The sequence below is a fragment of the Triticum urartu genome, chromosome 1 (assembly GCF_003073215.2).
Source record: "Triticum urartu cultivar G1812 chromosome 1, Tu2.1, whole genome shotgun sequence".
NCBI lineage: Eukaryota > Viridiplantae > Streptophyta > Magnoliopsida > Poales > Poaceae > Triticum > Triticum urartu.
This window is the reverse complement of record NC_053022.1, coordinates 294,325,902-294,346,135: the sequence shown is the minus strand read 5'-3', so window position 1 is coordinate 294,346,135 and position 20,234 is coordinate 294,325,902. Positions and strand designations below refer to the sequence as shown.

The 20,234-nt window shown below is 46.3% G+C and overlaps 2 protein-coding genes across 3 annotated transcripts; one reads left to right on the top strand and one right to left on the bottom strand.

Moving 5' to 3' along the window:
• Positions 1–11,710: 11,710 nt before the first annotated feature.
• On the top strand, positions 11,711–14,155 carry LOC125508512 (hypersensitive-induced response protein 1-like). Of its 2 annotated transcripts, none has more exons than XM_048673241.1 (5): positions 11,711–11,896; positions 12,513–12,734; positions 12,858–12,978; positions 13,104–13,292; positions 13,501–14,155. In XM_048673241.1, exons 1-5 carry the CDS (start codon positions 11,762–11,764, stop codon positions 13,860–13,862), a joined length of 1,029 nt encoding a protein of 342 aa, XP_048529198.1. In that variant the 5' UTR covers positions 11,711–11,761; the 3' UTR covers positions 13,863–14,155. The 2 variants fall into 2 exon arrangements, with proteins under 2 accessions (XP_048529198.1, XP_048529201.1); XM_048673244.1 differs by having other exon boundaries at positions 11,771–11,896; positions 12,517–12,734.
• A 391-nt stretch (positions 14,156–14,546) lies between these two features.
• On the bottom strand, positions 14,547–15,263 carry LOC125508526. Its single transcript, XM_048673254.1, has one exon. The coding sequence runs from the start codon at positions 15,199–15,201 to the stop codon at positions 14,827–14,829; it is 375 nt and encodes a 124-aa protein (XP_048529211.1). The 5' UTR covers positions 15,202–15,263; the 3' UTR covers positions 14,547–14,826.
• Positions 15,264–20,234: the final 4,971 nt, after the last annotated feature.

The window sequence follows — 20,234 nt, the reverse complement described above, 5'->3', positions numbered from 1 at the left end:
GCCCCCACTGGTTCAGATCCCACTCGGCGGTCCGCCCGGGTCGAGTGGAAGAAAGGAAAGGGAAAAGTACTCAGACCCCAGTCGACTGCCCGCAGTCGACCGCGGTCTCGGGGACTACGCCCAGTGGGTGCACTTAGCGTGCCCCCACCGGTTCAGATCCCACTCGCCCAGGCCGAGTGGAAGAGCACAAATGCTAAAGACAACAAAACACCCAGTGGGTGTACAGATTCGACGCAAACAATAAGAGATTGTATGAAAGAAAATATTTCAGGTAGCATATCCTAATAGAACAAGGTCAGTCGAAAGCCTACTTACCTGGACATTGGCCCGAAGAGTCGCGCTGGCATCGTAAGCGGCATGGCTGTTCTCGTGCACCGTCTTCATCCGCTCCATCATCACGTTAGCCTGACGGATGGCCTCCGCAGCCGTGTCCGACTGGTTTTTCGGAACATGGTAGTTGGTGAAGAAGGGGGCAGACGACCCAGGTGCGGCAGCTTGGAGCTCCGAAGCATGAGGTTGGACGACTGAAGGAAACACCGGTACAATCGACGGTGCAGGGCGCTCACTCGACAATGGGACAACAAAAGTTGCAGAGGCCCCACCTGCGTCTTCAAATTGTCGGACGGTTGGTGTTGTCATCGGTCCCTGCTGAGACGTCTTGCTAGCTGCTACTTTTTTGTTCTTTCTGGGCCTAGGGGCCACATCTTATTCATCATCCGGAAGCTCGATAATGTTGGGTGGGGCTGCAAATAAATCAGTCGACCCCAAGTGAATCGCCAGAATTTAATCGACCAAATAATCAAGAACAAGATCATGAGAGTTTTACCTGGGTTGGAGGTAACCGCGTCTTCCATTTCCTCGTCTCGGTATTGGTAGGAAGAAGTTCCAGATGTAGCAGCACTGCAAATGTCAACATTCAATCGGTTATGTTCTGTTGCTCGAGTCGACCAAAAGATCAGGTCAGATGATTACCCGGAGATGGTGGGGACGGTCACTTTGATTCTGGGCAAAGCCTTCGGTGGTTAGGAGGATGTGGCCTTCAATGCTTTCGGCGCAGGAGGCGGCGCAGTCTTGAACTGTTTCGATACCTTCTCAGTCGGCACCGAAGAAGACGTCCGAGGGCGCTTCGAAGATTGCCCAGTCGGTGCGGCCGCCAGGTTAGGGGTGCTCGCCGGGTCGTGAGCGTGCTTGGACCTCCTCTCTCTGCGAGGAGGCGAGTCGACCTCTTCTTCATCACTCGAGTCATCGCTCTCCTCGTCCTCCTCTGCATCCAAGTGCCACTCGCCACTCTCGCCCCCGCTCGCCCCTTCCTCGACATTTTGCTCCTGCACTCCATTGGGCATCGAGTACATATCAATAAGAGCCTGAAAAGACAATGAACAAAAGAAATACAGTCGACCGTCAACAAGATGTTACATAGTGAATCAAGAAGACACTCGACAATGCAGAATCATACCTGTTCCGGCTGGCGCAAATGGTCGAATGGAATCACCCTCCTGGACCCCCGGGGATTATCTTTGTTGTCGGTGATTCCTCTCAGCCACTTCTCCACCGTGTCCTCACGGACGTCCTCCGGGTGGATCTGAGTGGAATCCTCGAGTCCCGAGTACATCCACATCGGATGGTCACGGGCTTGGAGTGGTTGGATGCGTCGACTGAGAAAGACCTCCAGCAGGTCCATACCAGTCACTCCGTCACGGACAAGTTGGACGACCCGCTCGACCAACACCTTCACCTGCGCCTTCTCTTCCGGGATCACCCTCAAGGAGGAGGGCTTCTCCACACGAGCCAGGGAAAAGGGGGGAAGTCCAGTCGACTGGCCCGGGGTCGGCTGATCCTTGCAGTAAAACCAGGTCGACTGCCAGCCCCGGACCGAGTTGGGAGATCATAGCTGGGAAGGTGCTCTTGTTCCTCATTTGAATTCCAAGGCCCCCGCACATCTATATCACGTGTGTCCTCTCATCACTCGGGTTGGCCTTCTTGACCGTCTGGGAGCGACATGTGAATATGTGCTTGAAGAGACCCTAGTGCGGTCGGCAACCCAAGAAATTCTCGCACATTGACACGAAGGCAGCAAGGTACACGATGGTGTTTGGAGTAAAGTGGTGGAGTTGAGCCCCGAAGAAGGTCAAAAAACCACGAAAGAAAGGGTGGGGAGGCAAAGAAAACCCGCGGTCGAGATGAGTGGCGAGGAGAACGCACTCACCCTCCTGCGGCCGCGGCTCGGTCTCGTTCCCCGGGAGCCGTGCCGATTCGTGGGGGATCAGTCCCCCCTCAACCAGATCATCGATGTCGTTCTGGCTGATCGTCGAGCGGATCCAGTCACCCTGGATCCAGCCCGGCGACAGGCCGGACCTTGACGAGGATCCACCCCGGCTGGTCCTCTTTCCTTTCGCCTTCGCCGTCGCCTTCTTTGCACGCTCCAACGCCACCGTCTTCTCCTTCCCCATGGCAGTGAATCGAGTCCGAGCGGGGCTACGACGCCAAGAGCGGAAGCAGACGCAGCAGAGAAATCTGAGGAATAAGAAGGAGAATGAGGGCGCACTATTCAAAAGCCCGGTCCAGTGCCTTTTATAAGGACACTTCTGAGTGACTGACTTGTAGGCCCGGACGATCTTATCAAATCCCACAACAGTCGAGCGCGCAATACGTGGCAAAAAAGGTGGCACGGAGATCGAGGCGACCTGCCTAATCCGTCCCAATTACCGCGGCCTCCCCCGTCCGGCGCGCTTCCCAAAATTCGAATCTCGCGAAATCCGTGACAGCAGAAGAACTTATCAGACGGAAGACATCCATCCACATCATCACTCGAAACTCTTCAATAAAAGTTCACTCGACAAAAACTAAGAATGGATCAAGGCGACTGAAAAAGAAGTTGGTGTCGTCACTTCAGTTCATTGATCCAGAACAAGATATACTCATAGCACGAAAAATGAGTCGGAAGTGTTTTAAACTCCTTCCTCACTCAAACCCTGATCCATTCGGGGGCTAATGATGAAGCTATGTACCTAGGGTAGGGTCATGGATCTGTCCAAGATATCCTCCCCAAGGACATCTCTAAAAGAACCAGAAGCATTCGAAGAAAAATCATCATCCACTCGACCATGAAGCTATGTTCCACTCGACAGTCTTGAAGACACTCGACCGTATGGACAATCACTCGACTACCAGAAGATCTAGAGCCACTCCACTCTGCAACGGTCAGGAATTAAGTCATAGCTTTAATGGTCATTATGTATCTTTATTGCAGGCACTACCATTAACGTCCCCATCTTTATGTACCTTAAACCCTTTGTAACTGAGGGTGGGAGGGGTCTGGCGAACTCTATATAAGCCACCCCCCTCCTCAGGGACAAGGGTTCGCATCCCCTATAACACACATGCATATAATCCAGTCGACCGCCTCTGGGCTCCGAGACGTAGGGCTGTTACTTCCTCTGAGAAGGGCCTGAACTCGTAAAACTTGTGTGTACAACTCCTCCATAGCTAAGATCTTGCCTCTACATCCCTACCCCCCATTATACTGTCAGACTCAGAACCACGACACTGGCCAATAGTTTCTACCAAGAATTGTACTCGTCTGAAGGAGTTTAGGGAGTAGAAACAGTCCTTGAGCATGTACCAAGGAAAGTAACAGCGGTAATGAACGAGCAACTATGTGCGCCTTACTCTGCGAATGAGGTAAAGTGTGCTTTGTTCCAAATGTTCCCTATGAAGACACCGGGGCCTGATTGGTTTCCAGCCCATTTTTTCATAAACACTGGGACATTTGTGGAGGGGATGTGACTAACATTGTGCTACAGATTGTCAGAGGAGAGACGAGCCCCAAGTGTATTAATGATACAATACTTGTCTTAATTCCCAAGGTGATGAACCTCACACTCCTCTCTCAATATAGACCCATCAGTTTGTGTAATGTGATGTACAAGATTGCATCCAAGGTGGTTGCCAACAGATTGAGGCTTATTCTACCAGATATCATCTCGAAGGAGCAATCGACTTTTGCGCCAAGGAGGCTAATAACGGATAAAATTATATGTGCATATGAGTGTATGCACTTTATGAAGCGAAACATGTCAAAGAATAATAGTTTTTGTGCTTTGAAGCTTGATATGATGAAAGCTTATGACAAGTTGGAGTGGCCTTATTTGAAAGCTATCATGGAAAAATTGGGGTTTGCACAGGTATGGATTGACATAGTCATGAACATGGTTTCATTAGTTTCCTTTTCAATTTTGTTCAATGGAGAAAGAGTTGAAGCTTTTAAACCATCCAAAGGAATTCAGCAGGGAGATCCCATATCCCCTTACCTTTTCTTGATTGCAGCAGAGGGCCTCTCGTGCCTCCTGAAAACCAGTTCTCAGTCATCACTTATCGCAGATGATAGCCTGTTGCTTTTCAAGTCAAGTGTGGAGGGAGCGGAACTTGTATCAAACCTGCTGAATAGGTATTGCAATGCTTCGGGCCAGAGAGTAAACCGTGCAAAATCTTCCATCTTTTTCAGCAGAGGATGTCCACAAGTCACCAGGGAGGGGGTGAAGAACGGCCTTCAGGTGCAAAACGAATCCTTAAGTGATTGTTATTTGGGCATGCCTACTGATGTTGGACACTCCAAGAATGGAACGTTCAAATATTTGCGAGATAGGCTGTGGGAAAAAGTAAGAGGATGGATGGAAAAATTACTACCAGCTGCCAGCAAGGAGGTCTTGATAAAGTCGGTTGCTCAAGCAATTCCAGTGTACTCCGTGTCATGTTTCCGTTTGCTGAGGGGAGTGTGTGATGATGTTACCTCCCTCATACGTCAGTTCTAGTGGGGCGGTAAAAGAGGAAAGAGGAAACCATCATGGTGTTCTTGGGATGTGATGATCAGACCTAAGTATATGGGGGGTATGGGTTTCAGAGATTTGGAGCTGTTTAACTTGGCATTATTAGCAAGGCAGGCATGGAGAGTCTTGGTTGATGACGTTTCACTAAGTGAAGAAATACTCAAGGCAACCTACTACCCGACTTGCTCCTTGCTTGATGCAACTCTTGGACCACATCCATCTCAGATATGGAGGGCCATAATTGACGGAAGGGATGTGCTTGCTCAGGGAGTTATTCGTAGAATTGGCGACGTAGAGACCACCAACATTTGGCACCATAACTGGATACCGAGACCCAGCTTTAAGCGACCGATTACTTCTCTCATACCAGCTCCACCAGAGAAAGTATTTGAGTTGATTGACACAACCATAGCCTCTTGGAGGGAGGGAGTGGTTAGAGCAGTATTCACTCCCTTCGACGCGGAAGAGATTCTGAAGATTCCCCTTTGCACTCGACGGGTAGAGGATTTTTGGGCTTGGGGTGAGACCCCGCGGGGGATTTTCACAGTAGCCTCGGCATACCGCATGCTTGTGACAACAAAAATCAGCAGAGAAAATTGGCTTGAGGGGACGAAGGAGTCATCGCTTATAAATAGGGAGAGTGGGGAGTGGAACAAAGCTCTGGAAAATGCAAGTGCCGTCCAAGATCAAAGTATTTGCATGGCGACTTGCGAGGCACTCGATCCCTACGGGCGAAGTTCTCCAACACCGTAATATGGCCACAACAGCAGTGTGCCCATTATGCGGGGCTCACAACACATGGAAACATGCTTTACTCGAGTGTCCGGTCTCTCGATGTACATGGGCTTTATCATCAGAAGAAGTGCTCGATCAGCTTTGCATTGTTCAACATGAGAGTGCGAAAAGATGGTTATTTGCCCTTCAAGAGAGCCTCAGGGCAGAGGATTTTATAAGATTGGTGGTTACTTTGTGGGCTATTTGGGGAACTAGAAGGAAATAAATTTATGAAGGACTGTTTCGGAGTCCTCAGTCCATCAACTACTTCATAAACTCCTACTTATCAGAGGTTAATATCATCTATCCACAGAAAGTGGCTTCGGCCAATGGAGGAAATCTCTTGGCTATAAGAGAAGCACTAGCTCTTGTCGATGATCTTTACCTCCAACGAGTTCATGTTGCTTCGGACTGTAAGGGAGTTGTGGAGGAAATCTCGAATGGTGGTGCATCAAACTATGGTGCAGTTATTCAGGAGATTAAGTTGCATTCAGTTTTTTTATTTCATGTAAGATAGTTCACGAATTTAGGAGCTCAAACTTTGATGCTCACAACCTTGCGAAATATGTGTTGGGTCTTGGGCCTGGCCGTCATGTTTGGTTAGGCCAATATGAGGGTATTTCCTTCGTCCATGTAAACATTGTGACGGATGAATAAAGTTTCGCAGGGTTGCCTAAAAAAAGAAAAACACGTCCAGGACATAGCACAATGATTGCTTGCCCATGTCGATGTCGTCGGTTCTTATCTGTCGCTACCATTTTTGTGTTCCAGACCAAACGAAAATTCTCCGCGCACAGAGATGCGCAAGGATCCGTCGTTTACACGGTGACAACGAATATCATGGCTTTTAGTTTTAGTTCCAGCGTCAACCATACATTTTTTTGCCATGGCCAACTATCTCAACCCACAAAGAATATCCCAGCCCCCTCTTATAATACAAATGACAAACATTTGACGCGTGTTTCAGAAAACGGAAACAACTTTCAGTACCTTTTACAAGAAATCAACGAGCAAATAAGGAGAGGAAAAGAAGAAGAATGCAACTCCACGGTTGTTGTTGCTATCTTAAAAAGAGCTTGACCAAGGAAACTCAATCAGACTCTTGTATTTTTTATGACACACTTATTAATGGCAGACAAGGAACGCTGAACACTCTCCCATCCAAATGACAAAGTTAAAGAATAAATACCGGAGGAACACATTTTTGCATTCCATCTTGTCTTTCTCTAATCGGACTTTACATTTCGTCGGACAGAAAATTGTCATCCAAACTCATATGTTTGGGTTGTCCGCCGCAACTCATTTTCAACTCATATGTATGTGTGGAGAGGGGAGGAGGGAGACAGGCAATTTTGGCCACCTGAACACATCCATCACGTTAGAATGACCGGCAAAACCTATGGGAAAACCCATTGGTTCACCGGGGAGGCCACCTATTTGGTGCCCACATTCATCGCACTCCCGTGGAGCCAAGCCTCAACTACTAAAGCCGGACGGTGAGTGTCAAACCCTACCCGCCCTAATTTCCTCCTTTTTCACTCCGTCCACGCCGGTATTGGATCCTCGTCTGCTCCGATCTTGCCGTCCGCCATGGTCCACGAGAAGGTCACATACTGCAAGATGCTTGCGTCAGAGTGATGGGCTAAGCTCGCGGCGGAGGCCATTCTAATTTTTTGAATGACCGTTGTTGTTGCGATCTTTGTGTTTGTTGCACCAATGTTGCATGTTGCACCAATCCACTTCATCGGTATTGCATCATAAACAAATTATAAGCCATTCAACAATGTCTTGGCTACTTTGATAACAAAGAGAAACAGACGATGCTAACATAACCACCATCTTCAATCATCCCAGCGCCAAGCGAAAGGGCACCAAAGGAAGCCAACTATCGGCACTGTGATACACTGACCGAGCCAAGCGCATACCCTAGCACTTTCATCACCTTGCCCTTCATCTCTTCAGCGAAGGAGCTGCCCAGGACTCCTCCGATCACAATGGCTCCACCGTAGCAAACTACAAAGTAGAACTGCGTGCAAAGCAAGAGAGGAGTTAACTAAGATCAAACAACGGAACACGAAAGGTAAGGATCGAGCATGAAAGTGACAGAGGAGTTGGTGGAGGAGGAGGTGGCGAGCATGGATGAGGTGAGGATTGATCCTATCGCCGGGTTCGAGGTGGTGGACATCGTGGCCTGCAAGGGCAACAAAATTCACCTTCTCTCGATGGAGGAGGCAGAGGAGGCAGAGGAGCAGTTCCTCCGTGCCCAAGCAGAGGAGGTAGAGCACCTCGCAGCGGAGGCGCGATTCGAGGCCGAACGCAAGGGTGCTGCCGCCTTCGCCTAGCTCATCTGTGACAACACCCTCTTCACGGAGAACCGCACTACTCTCGAGCCCCTCGAGTTCGAGGAGGTGTGGCGGCGAACCGTGGCCGATTCCACCTCCACAATGTTGAGTGGGAGGAGCTCTTTGCGGACGACGCTGACAACAATGAGATGCCCTCGATTCGCCCCACCACCAACGACCACGAGGCCGGCGACTCCGGCAAGGGGGTCATCGAGCTCTACTCCGACAAGAAGTAGGAGTGGGGTAGTACATAATTTGCAATCTTCTTTTTGAATGTAGCTCGTTTTTAACCATCTATTAGTTTGTATGAACTATGTATGAAATCAACGTTTCATGGCTTTATACGGATTAGATGTTTTGCACATGAGGCATGTGGTTGCCGGGGCGGGCTCCTGCACGGACGCGTTCACGGACATATAGATATAGGGAATCAAATTAGCAATCCTCGAAGATACTCCAAGCATAGGATTCCTTTTCAGATGAAGGAATACCGTTCTTCAAGTAGCATTTCCATATTCAAGTTTCGAAGAGAGATAAAAGCAAATTTCATTCAGGTTGGGCCTCTAGCACTTAAGGTTGCAAGCTTTGAAACAATCCTGATCCTGATCCTAATCAAAGCCACACCTCCACGACAACCACTAGTGGATCATTATTTGATCCTAGTGGAATGGTCGCCGCTGGGGAATTTCCGACCATTGAACGGCCAAACCAGCAAAACGCGTAGTACGATACAAAGCTCCAATCGCAGGTCAACAATTATAATTTTGATTCGTCATGCACGTCAGTCCTTACCCATTGCCAAGTTGCCATGTTTGTGCTGTCACAGACAGCAAAATAATGGAGGTGACGCGGGGTTCGAACATAAACCACAGCTGCCTCTCACCATTACCATACCATCAACAAATACCTCGGCTACTTTTTTCGAGTTATTTGACATCAATCGGGGGAGGATTTTCCGTAACTTCCACAGGAAATTAATGGGCAAACATGAAAAGAACGATTAACGGCTCCAAAAAGTTTCAACCTTTTCCAGCGGCTCCAAAAGTCCGGCCTTCAGTGGTAACATGATATAAATCTTACCCAATCAACTCACGTCGACTCTTGTATTAGTAAGGGTATGTACAGTGATGTTATCTTAGGAGTGTCATGTAGGATAAATGATAAGGTGAAGGAGAGAGACCTCATAAGAAAAAGGTTGTTTTTTCTTATTTAAGATAAGCCAAGAGATAATATATTAGGGCATGTACAGTGGTGCTATCTTAGGAGTGTCATGTAGAATAAATGATGAGGTGAAGGAGAGAGGTCTCATAAGAAAAGGCTTATCTCTTTTTATTTAAGATAAGACAAAAGATGATATCTTAGCACAATATGTGTCACCACGTTTTTAGGAATAACTAGTTATGAAGATAAAGATGAGAAATGATCCATTGTAGACATTTTTTTGTTATCTCTTAATTAGATGCAAGACCTAAGATAAAACTATTTTATCAACCATTGTACATGCCCTAAACTAGCACCAAACACGAAGCTTTTCGAAAGATCCACTAAAACACATAGTAGTTGCCATTGTAAGGCAACAGTAAATTGACAAAGAAAGATTGCTAAACACTCCAGCCAAAATGAAAGTTTCAGTACTCAAAAAAGAAAAAAAAACTTTGCTTGTGACCCTGAGATCCTAAGAGGATCTCCAGCCGCGCCCCCAACACGCCCCACCCATACGGTTTTTTCGCGCCGATGCCTAAAAATCAGCCCAGGCGCGCGCCCCGGAGCCCTTTTTCGCCGGTTTGAGCCGAAACTGGCGTCAGCGGACCCAGGCCGAACCCGACGCGCTGGGAGGCGCCTGGGAGAGCGGTTTTGGTGCGAACGGGGATGGGCCCGCAGCGTCAGCGAGACGCCGCTTCCTCGTCCTCATCGCCTCGGTTCCCGCGGAAATCAATGCGAGGCTGGCCAAGGTTGTCGCGCCGGTCAGCCTACATTGATGCCTCACGGGCGACGCAGTGAAGGCGTCACCGACGCGCGTCTCGTCCGCTCCCGCCACGCGTCGCCCAGCATGCAGGCTCTCGCCGCCCGGCCGCGGCTATAAAAGCCCATCCCCCGCCGGTGAAGGCCACAGCTGCCACACCACGCCTCACATCGCCACACAGAGCAGCCCACCGCCCCCTTCACGCCGATGAGCAAATGGTTGAGAAGTTCCCCGGCGACGGCGCGGCGGCGAACGGCTTCGGCCGTCGCCATCTCCAAGAGCCGGAGGCGCGCCTCCTCTACGAGGCCGAGTATCTGGCGCCGTCGGACATGCATGTGCCGGGTGTGTGGAGGCTGAGCGCCGGCGGCATCCCGGTGCCACCGATGCCCGACGGGGCGGCACGGCGGGCCGAGATCGCCCGCATCCGCTCGTCCCTGCCGCCGGAGCAGCAGAACGAGCCGAGGTACGCCGTCGACAGCCACACGATGTGGACCATGTACTTCGCGCGCTGCCGCGAAGAACAGGTCGCCTCCACCAATGGCGTCATCCCCCGCGGCCGCCTCAACGCCGACTGGTGGCGCGAGTGGTTGGGCGTGCCAGGCCGCACGCTCGAGGCCGTCCTTGACCACATCGAGACCGGCAACGTACCGCGCCTCGAGTACCCGCCTCGGTCGTCCTTCTCTCGCCGTCGTGGTAGCTCCTGAACGCCGCGGCGGATGGAGCCGGGGGCGTCCTCGTCGTCAGGCCCCGGCTCGACGGGGCTCCGCCCCGTCAAGCCGGAGCCGGAGGAGATGCCGCTCCGGCGCCGCACCCGCAGCGGCGCCCTCGTCATCAACGAGGGTTCCCGCCCCTCCCCGCGCTTCCTCCGTCTAGTCCGGCTGAAGCCCGAGCCGGGCTGCAGCCGGAGCACGTCGGCATGGTGGCCCCCGACGACGAGGCCGCCCTAAAATGGGCGAAGGAGGACTACCTCCGCGAGCAGGTGCGCCGCCAGCCCGAGCATACAAGGAGCTCCAGGCCCGGCGCCGCGGGTGCAAGGAGGGCGGCGTCATCGTCCTCGACAGCGACGAGGAGGATGAGGCCGGGCCATCCAGCGCCCCACCGCGCGTCGGCGACCCTGGCCAGGGGTGCAGCAGGGACGGCGGCGGCTCCGGCGGGGCGTGCGACGATGACGACGGCGGCAGCGGCGACTACACCCGTTTCTATAGGCTTCCCGGTATGTAGAAGGCGGCAGCGGGCTCCGGCAGGCGGTGGCAGCGATGTAGTAGGCTAGGCTAGGCGTAGTTGTTCTCTATTTTTTTTGTACAAATCTGAATGAAAATCGCCGAGTTTATGCCATGTTTGTGCAAATTTGAATCAAATCGCCGACTTTGTGCCCTGTTTGCGCCAATTTGGGGGGCGACCTGGGGGCGGCGACTGGGAACACTATCGCCCTCACGCCTAAAAGATACGCCGGTTCAACCCTAGACGGCGCTTTTTCGGCGTCCTGGGGGCCGAACGGCTGGAGATGCTCTAAGAACACAATTCTTGAGGTATGAGATCTTAGTCAGGTTTCTTAGAGAGAAAATAAATAAATTCCTTTCAAGACTATAAATCCAACATTTAAGATACCAAGCTTTGAACGACAACTATCATTAAAGCCCGGTCTACGTTGACAACAGAATTAAATGCTTATTTAGCCAAGACTATCATAACCAACCATGGTATTGGGTTTGGTTGGCTGCAACTGATTCAAACAACAAAAATCCAAACCCACCCTAAGAAGTTTCTCCCAGGCTACTGTGCAGATTCCAAAAGAGAAATGCTGGCGTTGACCTGGATACATATGACCCAACTACTCATGTATAAAAGCACTCCCCATGCTCCTAGACAATTCAAGACAAAATCCAGTTATCCCATATCCTCTTCAACAATCTGAACTATCTTCACCAGTTAGGTCAAGTATTCAGCAGTGGTTGTGGTGCCAGTGCTCAAAGATCAGAAGAGAGGTTAATGTAAGTCAACTATACCACCTCCCTTTAACTTCTCTGCTCCTATCCTGCTCTAGGGGGAAAGAAATTATGTTGCTGTCTTGTAATGCAAACAATGCAATAACTTATCGATCCTTCAAGTGTAAAGAAAAATCCGTCTGGGATGAAATTAAATTAGAGGAAAAAGAAGATGTTGAGGCAATCAGCCCACCAACAATAATTGGTGACAACATCATCTTTCTTAGATAACTTACAATATATTGGCATTTTGAAGTTAGCTTTCGGCAAACCACAAAGCTTCCCGAACCAAATCAAAATTATTATTTTTGAAAATATACAAAGAATAATTCAGCAAATATGATAACCTATTATGAAAACAAGCGAAAAACCCAGCAATATGTTAATCTATTAAGCAGATAGTTAATGATTCGGTAATCTGTTGGCCAGTTAGTCATAGTTTGTATGGATCTCACTATTTCATACAGGAGGATTACCTATATGTAGTATGTACACCATTTTCTTGTATAGTGCTGCTACAGCACACAAATAATTTGCCTGCAAAAAGTGACTGGCAATGAATTTATTTTTTAATTAATCTGAAAGCTGTTGTAACATTGATTCATACCTTCACTGTTTCAAGACAGAGATAAGAATGGGCAAACTAGTTGCAGCAATAGGCAAGTTGCTTTGCTGTGTACAAGTGGACCAGTCAACAGTAGCCATCAAGGAACGATTTGGGAAATTTGAGGATGTGCTTGATCCGGGGTGTCACTGTGTGCCATGGATTATCGGAAGCCGTGTCAGTGGTAAGCTTACACTTAGGCTTAGGCAAATGGATGTTCGCTGCGAGACAAAGACAAAGGTACTCTTATATTTCACTTCTTGAATTATCCATTCAAAACACCCCCATGCATCACACAAACTTGTAGAGATCACATTAGTTTATGCGATCTATTTTCTGCTGACACTATGCATCCTCTTACAGGATAACGTTTTTGTTACAATTGTTGCATCCATTCAATACCGAGCAATGGAGGACAAAGCAAATGATGCGTATTATAAGCTGAGCAACCCAAAATCTCAAATCCAATCTTATGTCTTTGATGGTAAGGATTATCCTCTTAAAATATAGTAATTTCTGGAAATTCTCGTGAATTGAAGAAATTTTTCTATATGTAAATGCTAAAAATCTTCTCCAAGTGATTCTTAACAAGGGTATATGATCTTGCAGTTATCAGAGCAAGCATTCCCAAACTACAACTGGATGATGTTTTTGAGCAAAAGAATGACATAGCAAAATCTGTGGAGCAGGAGCTTGAGAAGGCTATGTTTGCTTATGGCTATGAGATTGTGCAGACACTAATTGTTGATATAGAGCCAGATGAAAAGGTTAAAAAGGCTATGAATGAAATTAATGCCGGTAAGCATTTGCCTACTTGAGTAGAGCTTAGTTTGGAGTATCAACTGCTAAAATCTAGCAACAACGCAGGTGTTCCATGTATGTATTGCTAACAAACCTTAGGAGTAGTTCACATTAGGGTGTTGATATAGCTGATCTAAAACCCTAATGTTTTATCTAAGCAGTTTGATGTATATGTTTAACCATTTCTTTTTATTACGCTGTTCAGCTGCAAGAATGCGTGTTGCGGCAAATGAAAAGGCAGAGGCAGAAAAGATCGTTCAAATCAAGAGAGCTGAGGGAGAGGCTGAAGCTAAGTATCTCTCTGGCCTTGGAATTGCAAGGCAGCGGCAGGCAATAGTTGATGGCCTCAGAGACAGTGTGCTTGGCTTTTCTGGCAATGTGCCTGGGACTTCCGCCAAGGATGTGATGGACTTGGTTCTGCTCACTCAATACTTTGACACCATGAAAGAGATCGGCGCTTCATCCAAATCTTCTGCAGTTTTCCTCCCGCATGGCCCAGGTGCTGTTGCAGACATTGCCAGTCAGATTCGCAATGGATTTCTTCAGGCGTCCACACATAATGCCTGAACTGAACCCATGTGTACAAGAATTTGAATTGGTGAGGTCAGTCCTACAGGCTCCTGGTTTGACATAAGAAAATGGTCCTTTAGGCGCGTGATAATATTGTGTGAGTTTGTGACTTGTGAGATATCTACAGAAGCTTGTAAAATGGTTTGTATTTTATAATGTATCAGCTAGTCCTTAGATATCCGTAGATAAGTGCCTAAATATATACAAAATGGAGCATGGGGACTTAAGATGGATGTATTGAATGGTTGTTGTGTGGCTATACTTGAGCTTCTGAGAAAATAATGTTTCCACATCTTCTTTAAATTTAATATATAGCTTTGGTTTCATATATTTCAGCGATAATTATACAATAACTCATCTTAGTCCCACTGAATTTCCTCACTAGCACCACTCACAATCAAAACATGCAGTTTGAATCAAACTAAGAAACTGAGATCAAGTTAAATAATTTAAAACCTGTAATCAGAAACATCAATGTTCGTGGATCATTAACTTAGCTCAGTACGTGCACAGCTTAAATCAAACGGGCTATTTTGGGTGGTAAAGTGGACAGTTATCAGGTAAGATATGAATATTAGCTTAACCTCATCAAACAAAAAGAGTTAGCAAGGCTATAACTCAAATTGGCCAATTTGGCAAGACATGATCCATTTTGCACCACATATCATTTCAGACACCGAGTGAAGATAAACTCACATTGAAGGGATCATTGGATCATTGTCTGCAGTAATCTTAAGCACATTTTGAACTACATAGGTGCACAGGATAGTCATTGGCAGTATGATAATTAGTGGCACGGGAGATGATCAACTCCTGGACTGGATCGATCAGGGGAAAAGGCCCCAACACTGACGCATAATAAAATTGCAAGTACTCCCTACTCCCTCCGTTCCATAATATAAGAGCAACGCTCTTATATTATGGGACGGAGGGAGTATATACCTAACAGCCGAGATGGGCTTCAGTAAGGTCGGCCCTCCTCGGGATACCCCTCTTCCGGCCAGTACCTCAGCCACGAGAACATGGGCCCCTTGGCCATCGCCAGCTCCAGGATGTCAGCGCCGGCGACCCCTGGGTCCACGTCCCTCCCAACCAACCTCACCGCCTCCACTAGCGGGTCGTGCTGGTGTCTCTCTCCCTGCGCGCCGGCCGCCGAACCGACCGGCGCCTTGCCCTTCCTGCTCCCCGCGGCACTGCCGCCGCGCGCGCCTCGGTTCCCGCTGGATGAAGGAGGGAGGAGGAGCGTTGGAGGAAGGGAGCGAGGAGCGGCCGCGGCGACAGAGGACGAGGCCTCGGAGGCGGGCGGCGTTGGCGGTGGCGGTGGCGGTTTCGACATGGCTTCTCCCGGAAGGAGAGTGAGATGCTTTTTTTTTTCTTTTTGAGTTACACTAGTAAGCATGCATGTGCAATGCACGTCTGAAACAAAATGAATTCACATGGTATAATATTAACCAAAATAAATTTTACATAAAAATTTGGATGGCTAAAAAATATTATCATATCACTCAAATTGTATTTAAAAAAGTGTGACATATTTGTGATCCAACACACACGTATCATAATCCATAGTAAAAACATCTACTGTAAATTTAATTTTTATTTTAGTGATTTTTTTACCGAGCCATTTAAATGTGTCTAATGCCCAATGATATGAGCAAGCGTGTAACACATGATCCAGAAAGAGTAAAATGCATCACAAGTCCTAAAACTATCATAGGTGTGTCAGTTTAGTCCTATAACATGTCTCCGCATAAAATTAACGGTCACATAATAATTGTATTATAATTGTTACAAAAATATATATTTTAAGAACCAGAACTAAGCATGTCTTGAAGGTCCATCTTTTGAAGCAATGAAAGTCCATCTGTAGATGCGATCTATGATGATTCGTTCAATGGATGGGATATTGTTTTGAGCTTCATTCTCTTCATACTTTAGAATATGCACCAAAAATTGCTTCCTCAATTGAAAACCAGGCTACATATGCATTATACAACATTGTTATAACAAGTTGCATGTATAATGTGTATACAAATAAGCATGATGTAAATACTCACCTTGGGTATGGGAAAATATAGTTTTCCATCGCACAATGAGTGCATGAAATTGAAAACCAAATAACCCGACAGGGCACTGCATGTATGCAATAAAGATATAATGTGCTTTGAATGAATCAATAAATATTGTAATGCATTAAAAAGATTCGTACCAGTGTGAGTTTGTTGAAGCAATAGGAACTATGCATTCCCATTTAGAGATATCATCCTTGAATGCAGGGTTTGCAACTTCAAGGGCAATGTTTAGGTTGCCGGCCACGGTTTTAAGTACATTCTCCCCAAAGTAGGTATTGGTGTCGGATCAAAAATTGAGACAAGTTTTTTATTTTGATCCAAAACAAACAATAAAAATAGTCCAAACTTACACCAAGGCAACAAAATCTACAACAATGCAATAGTTTATAAATAATATATGGAATATTTTTTTTAAGACCAAATAAAGCACTGTCATAAAATGAAAATCTAAAATCTTACCATATCACATTGTGAGATATGATAGTCATTGCTCTCAGGCCACCTATGGAACAACCGTTTCAATATAACAATGTCCATATTTTCACGATGACTTGAGTTTCGTGCATAGTGAAACACCGCCTAAAATAAGAATAAGAAAACATTAGTGCAATGAGGAAAAAATTGATATGTGATTATACTAACTTACACAAAAGTTTAGATCCATATAGTGAGATGGAATGTCTCTGAGAAGCTGGACTTTGTTGCGCGCTAGTATACGTACAACCATATTGAAACAATCAATATCCATGTATTCATCATTGTTTAGTATGTTTTTTATTTGTCTCAAATTTAAGCTAATTTGGTAAGGATCGGAGCTTTTGACCCATTCGCTCATGTAAATTCGAAATTCTGTCAATTATAATGACATCAGAGTAAATTATTAGAATACAAAATGATCTAAAAAATATGGCTTACTCCAGTAGAGCGACATCATCAACCATACTGATGAACAAGCATAGTTCATCTATTAAGTCATCATTTGTTTGATTGACAAACGGTGAAAGGATAAATGACTATGAGATGAGCTCAACTTCTGATGATGTATTTGATTTCTTTGAAATTCTCAGGGGGTTTACCTAGTATCATACATTCCGTGGGATATGTGTTGTCTTCGTCATCTTCCATGTCTCGATTTCTTATATTATCATCATTCAATTCCGAGTCCACTAAAATCATAGCTAGTTTTGTTTTAAAAGCTGTTATATGTTCCTATTAAAGTAGTAATGAGAGTTAAATAGTGACACAACATAGAATAAGTATAATGATACACAGTGAAAAATACCCGTGTAGGAGCGTCAGACAAAATATCTACTTTGAAGTACTCCATAAAATTTACCATCCACAAACCACAAGATGACCTACATGGTTGCAAAACTTAAATATACTCAATAAAGTTTATCATTTTTTGTAGAAATTTATATTTTCTTAATCATCAAATGATCATGACTTTAACAAGCCGTGATGAAAACAATAATTTCACCCACGTAGGTGAACTGGACATGCCCTATGAATCCCTATGAAATATTCCCTCTGTTTCTATATATAAGTCATTAGAAACTTGAATATGGACTGCATACGGATGAATATAGAGCGTATTTTAGAGTGATGTAGTCCATATTAGAATCTCTAAAAAAACTTGTATTTACGAACATACAGAGTATAATGGATTTTTATTAGAAGATATTTTTTGTTTGGACAATGCCACACTCACTCACCATCATATGTAGTATAGTGATGAAAGTGCTAGTGATCGACTAGAGAGGGGTGAATAGGCGATTTTTATGAAAGTCTTCAAAACATGGAAGTTTCGAAGACAAACGATAGAAATAAACCTATTACCATGCAGCGGAAGGTAGACTACACTAGGCAAACCATAATCAAGTATTCAATGGAGTGAAAACACAATGACTAATAGCAGCTAGGCAGTAAAGATCAGGTAGGAAGATATTGTGAAGCCAATCAAAACAAGTAGTCACTCAGTGAAGACAAAAGATAAAGCAATCATACAATGACTTCACAAGGACCAACTGTAAATAAAGAGATGGGAAGGATAGAACCAGTGAGCTTGGTGAAGACAAAGATTTAGTAGACCAGTTCCAACTGTTGTGATAGTTGTACGTCTGGTTAGGGCGGCTAGGTATTTAAACCTGAGGACACACAGTCTCGGACACCCAGTCCTAAACACGCAGCTCAGGACACTCAGTCCTCACCGTATTCCCCTCGAGCTAAGGTCACACAGACCTCGCCCAATCACTCTGGTAAGTCTTCAAGGTAGACTTCCAAACCTTCACAGACTTTGTTCACCGGCGATCCACAATGACTCTTGGATGCTCAGAACGCGACACCTAACCGGTTGGAGGATTCACAGTCCTCAAGTGTAATAAGTCTTCAGATCACACAGACGGGAAGACTTAAGTGATGCCTAACACTCTTTGGCTCTGGGTGTTTAGGGCTTTATCCTCGCAAGGAATTCTCTCTCAAAGGCTTCGAGGTGGGTTGCTCTCAAACGACAAAAGCCGTACTCTAACTCTGAGCAGCCAACCGTTTATGGTTGTAGGGGGTGGGCTATTTATAGCCACTAGGCAACCCGACCTGATTTGTCCGAAATGACCCTGGGTCACTAAGGAACTGACACATGTTCCAACGGTCAGATATCAAACACACACGGCAACTTTACTTGGGCTACAAGCAAAGTTGACTTATCCAACTCTGGACAAGATTTGCTCTCATAGCCTTCACTCGAAGACATAGGATTTTGGTTAAGCATCACTTCAGTCATTCTGACTGGTTCTCTTGGACCCCACTTAACAGTACGGTGGTTCCTATGACTCAACAAAGAAAAACACAGAACGACGAAACTGCTAAGTCTTCGCGCTCCATAGTCTTCACGCGATGTCTTCTCTTATCATAGTCTTCAATGTGAATGTCTTCACATACCACCTCTGACTTCAATGTCTTCATACATTTTTAGGGGTCATCTCTGGTAGGAAAACCGAATCAATGAGGGACTTCTACCTGTGTTATCCTGCAATTCTCACAAACACATTAGTCCCTCAACTAGGTTTGTCATCAATACTCCAAAACCAACTAAGGGTGGCACTAGATGCACTTACAATCTCCCCCTTTTTGGTGATTGATGACAAACTAGTTGAAGTTTTCAACGGGGAATATAATATGTGAAATTGTAAAGGATAGGGGATTGTCTTCATAAGTTGCAAGGGCTCCCCCTGAAGATGTGCATATAAGTAATTTGCTTTTGGAATGCAAATGCACATGGCAGGTTGTACTTGTGGAGATCCTCTTCAACTTATGATGACAATTCATCATGCATGAAAAGTATGTGAAGATAATGACATGCATAATGAAAAATGGACGTCTGCGAAATGATCTAAGTGCAGAATTTATCGTCGCACATGCGGAATTTATCATCGCATCACAGAAAAGCAAATAAGTAGCAGACGACCATCGAGTTTGAGTGTTACAACTCAAAGAACCAAATATATCAAAACGCGAGAGTTGTAAACACTAGGCAAAATATAAAACCACCGCCCATATGGACCCGCTTGAAGACTATCAAACTCATATGCTTCTCCCCCTTTTGTCAGTAAGGACCAAAAAGGTTTGAAGACATAGAGCATCTACTCGTTCCCATGAGAAGTAGGTGAAGCAGCAGGGTCGTCGGTGTTGTTTGGCGGTGCAGACGAAGTTGGTGCAGTGTTGATTCGCACCGAAGGTGGTGAAGTAGCATCGTCTTCATCATTGATGACACGTGCATTCACTGTTGCAGCAGAGGAGGAGAACTCAGAGTCTTCAAGAGATGGAGTACGCCGCCGCACAGTCCTTCTTGGAGGTGTTGAGTCAAACTTGAAGCGTTCAGAGAATCCATCCTCTTGAAGATCATCTTCAGAGCACATAAGCGTCAGCCCTTTCCATGTACGCTGACAGGTTTCATGGACAACAAAGGCATTCTTGGTGGCAAGGTTGCGAATCCTGTTTACATCCACCAAGAGGCTTTGCATTTGGCGCTTCAGCCAGTCATGATGCTTATCCTATTTCTGATGAAGGGCAACCAGAAGCTCTCGGTCATTGAGAACACGGGATCGCTTCTTGGGCCGTTGTGCAATGGTGCTTTCAGTGGCTTCAGTGAGGGCACGATGAGGTGCACGGGTAGTACCAGCCAGAGGATAAACACGAGTGACTGCTGGGTCGCCTTTAATGTGTTGAGAGAAACTTTGCTTATCAGCATTCTGAAGACTAAGGGGCTCCTTGGTAGGCTCTAGATAGATGGCTTCAACTG

Coding starts and splice junctions, on each gene's coding strand:
- LOC125508512 (XM_048673241.1), top strand. CDS start 11,762: ATGCTCCTAGACAATTCAAGACAAAATCCAGTTATCCCATATCCTCTT. Junction 12,979..13,103: donor CCAATCTTATGTCTTTGATG/GTAAGGATTATC, acceptor ATGATCTTGCAG/TTATCAGAGCAAGCATTCCC. Junction 13,293..13,500: donor TATGAATGAAATTAATGCCG/GTAAGCATTTGC, acceptor TACGCTGTTCAG/CTGCAAGAATGCGTGTTGCG.
- LOC125508526 (XM_048673254.1), bottom strand. CDS start 15,201: ATGTCGAAACCGCCACCGCCACCGCCAACGCCGCCCGCCTCCGAGGCC.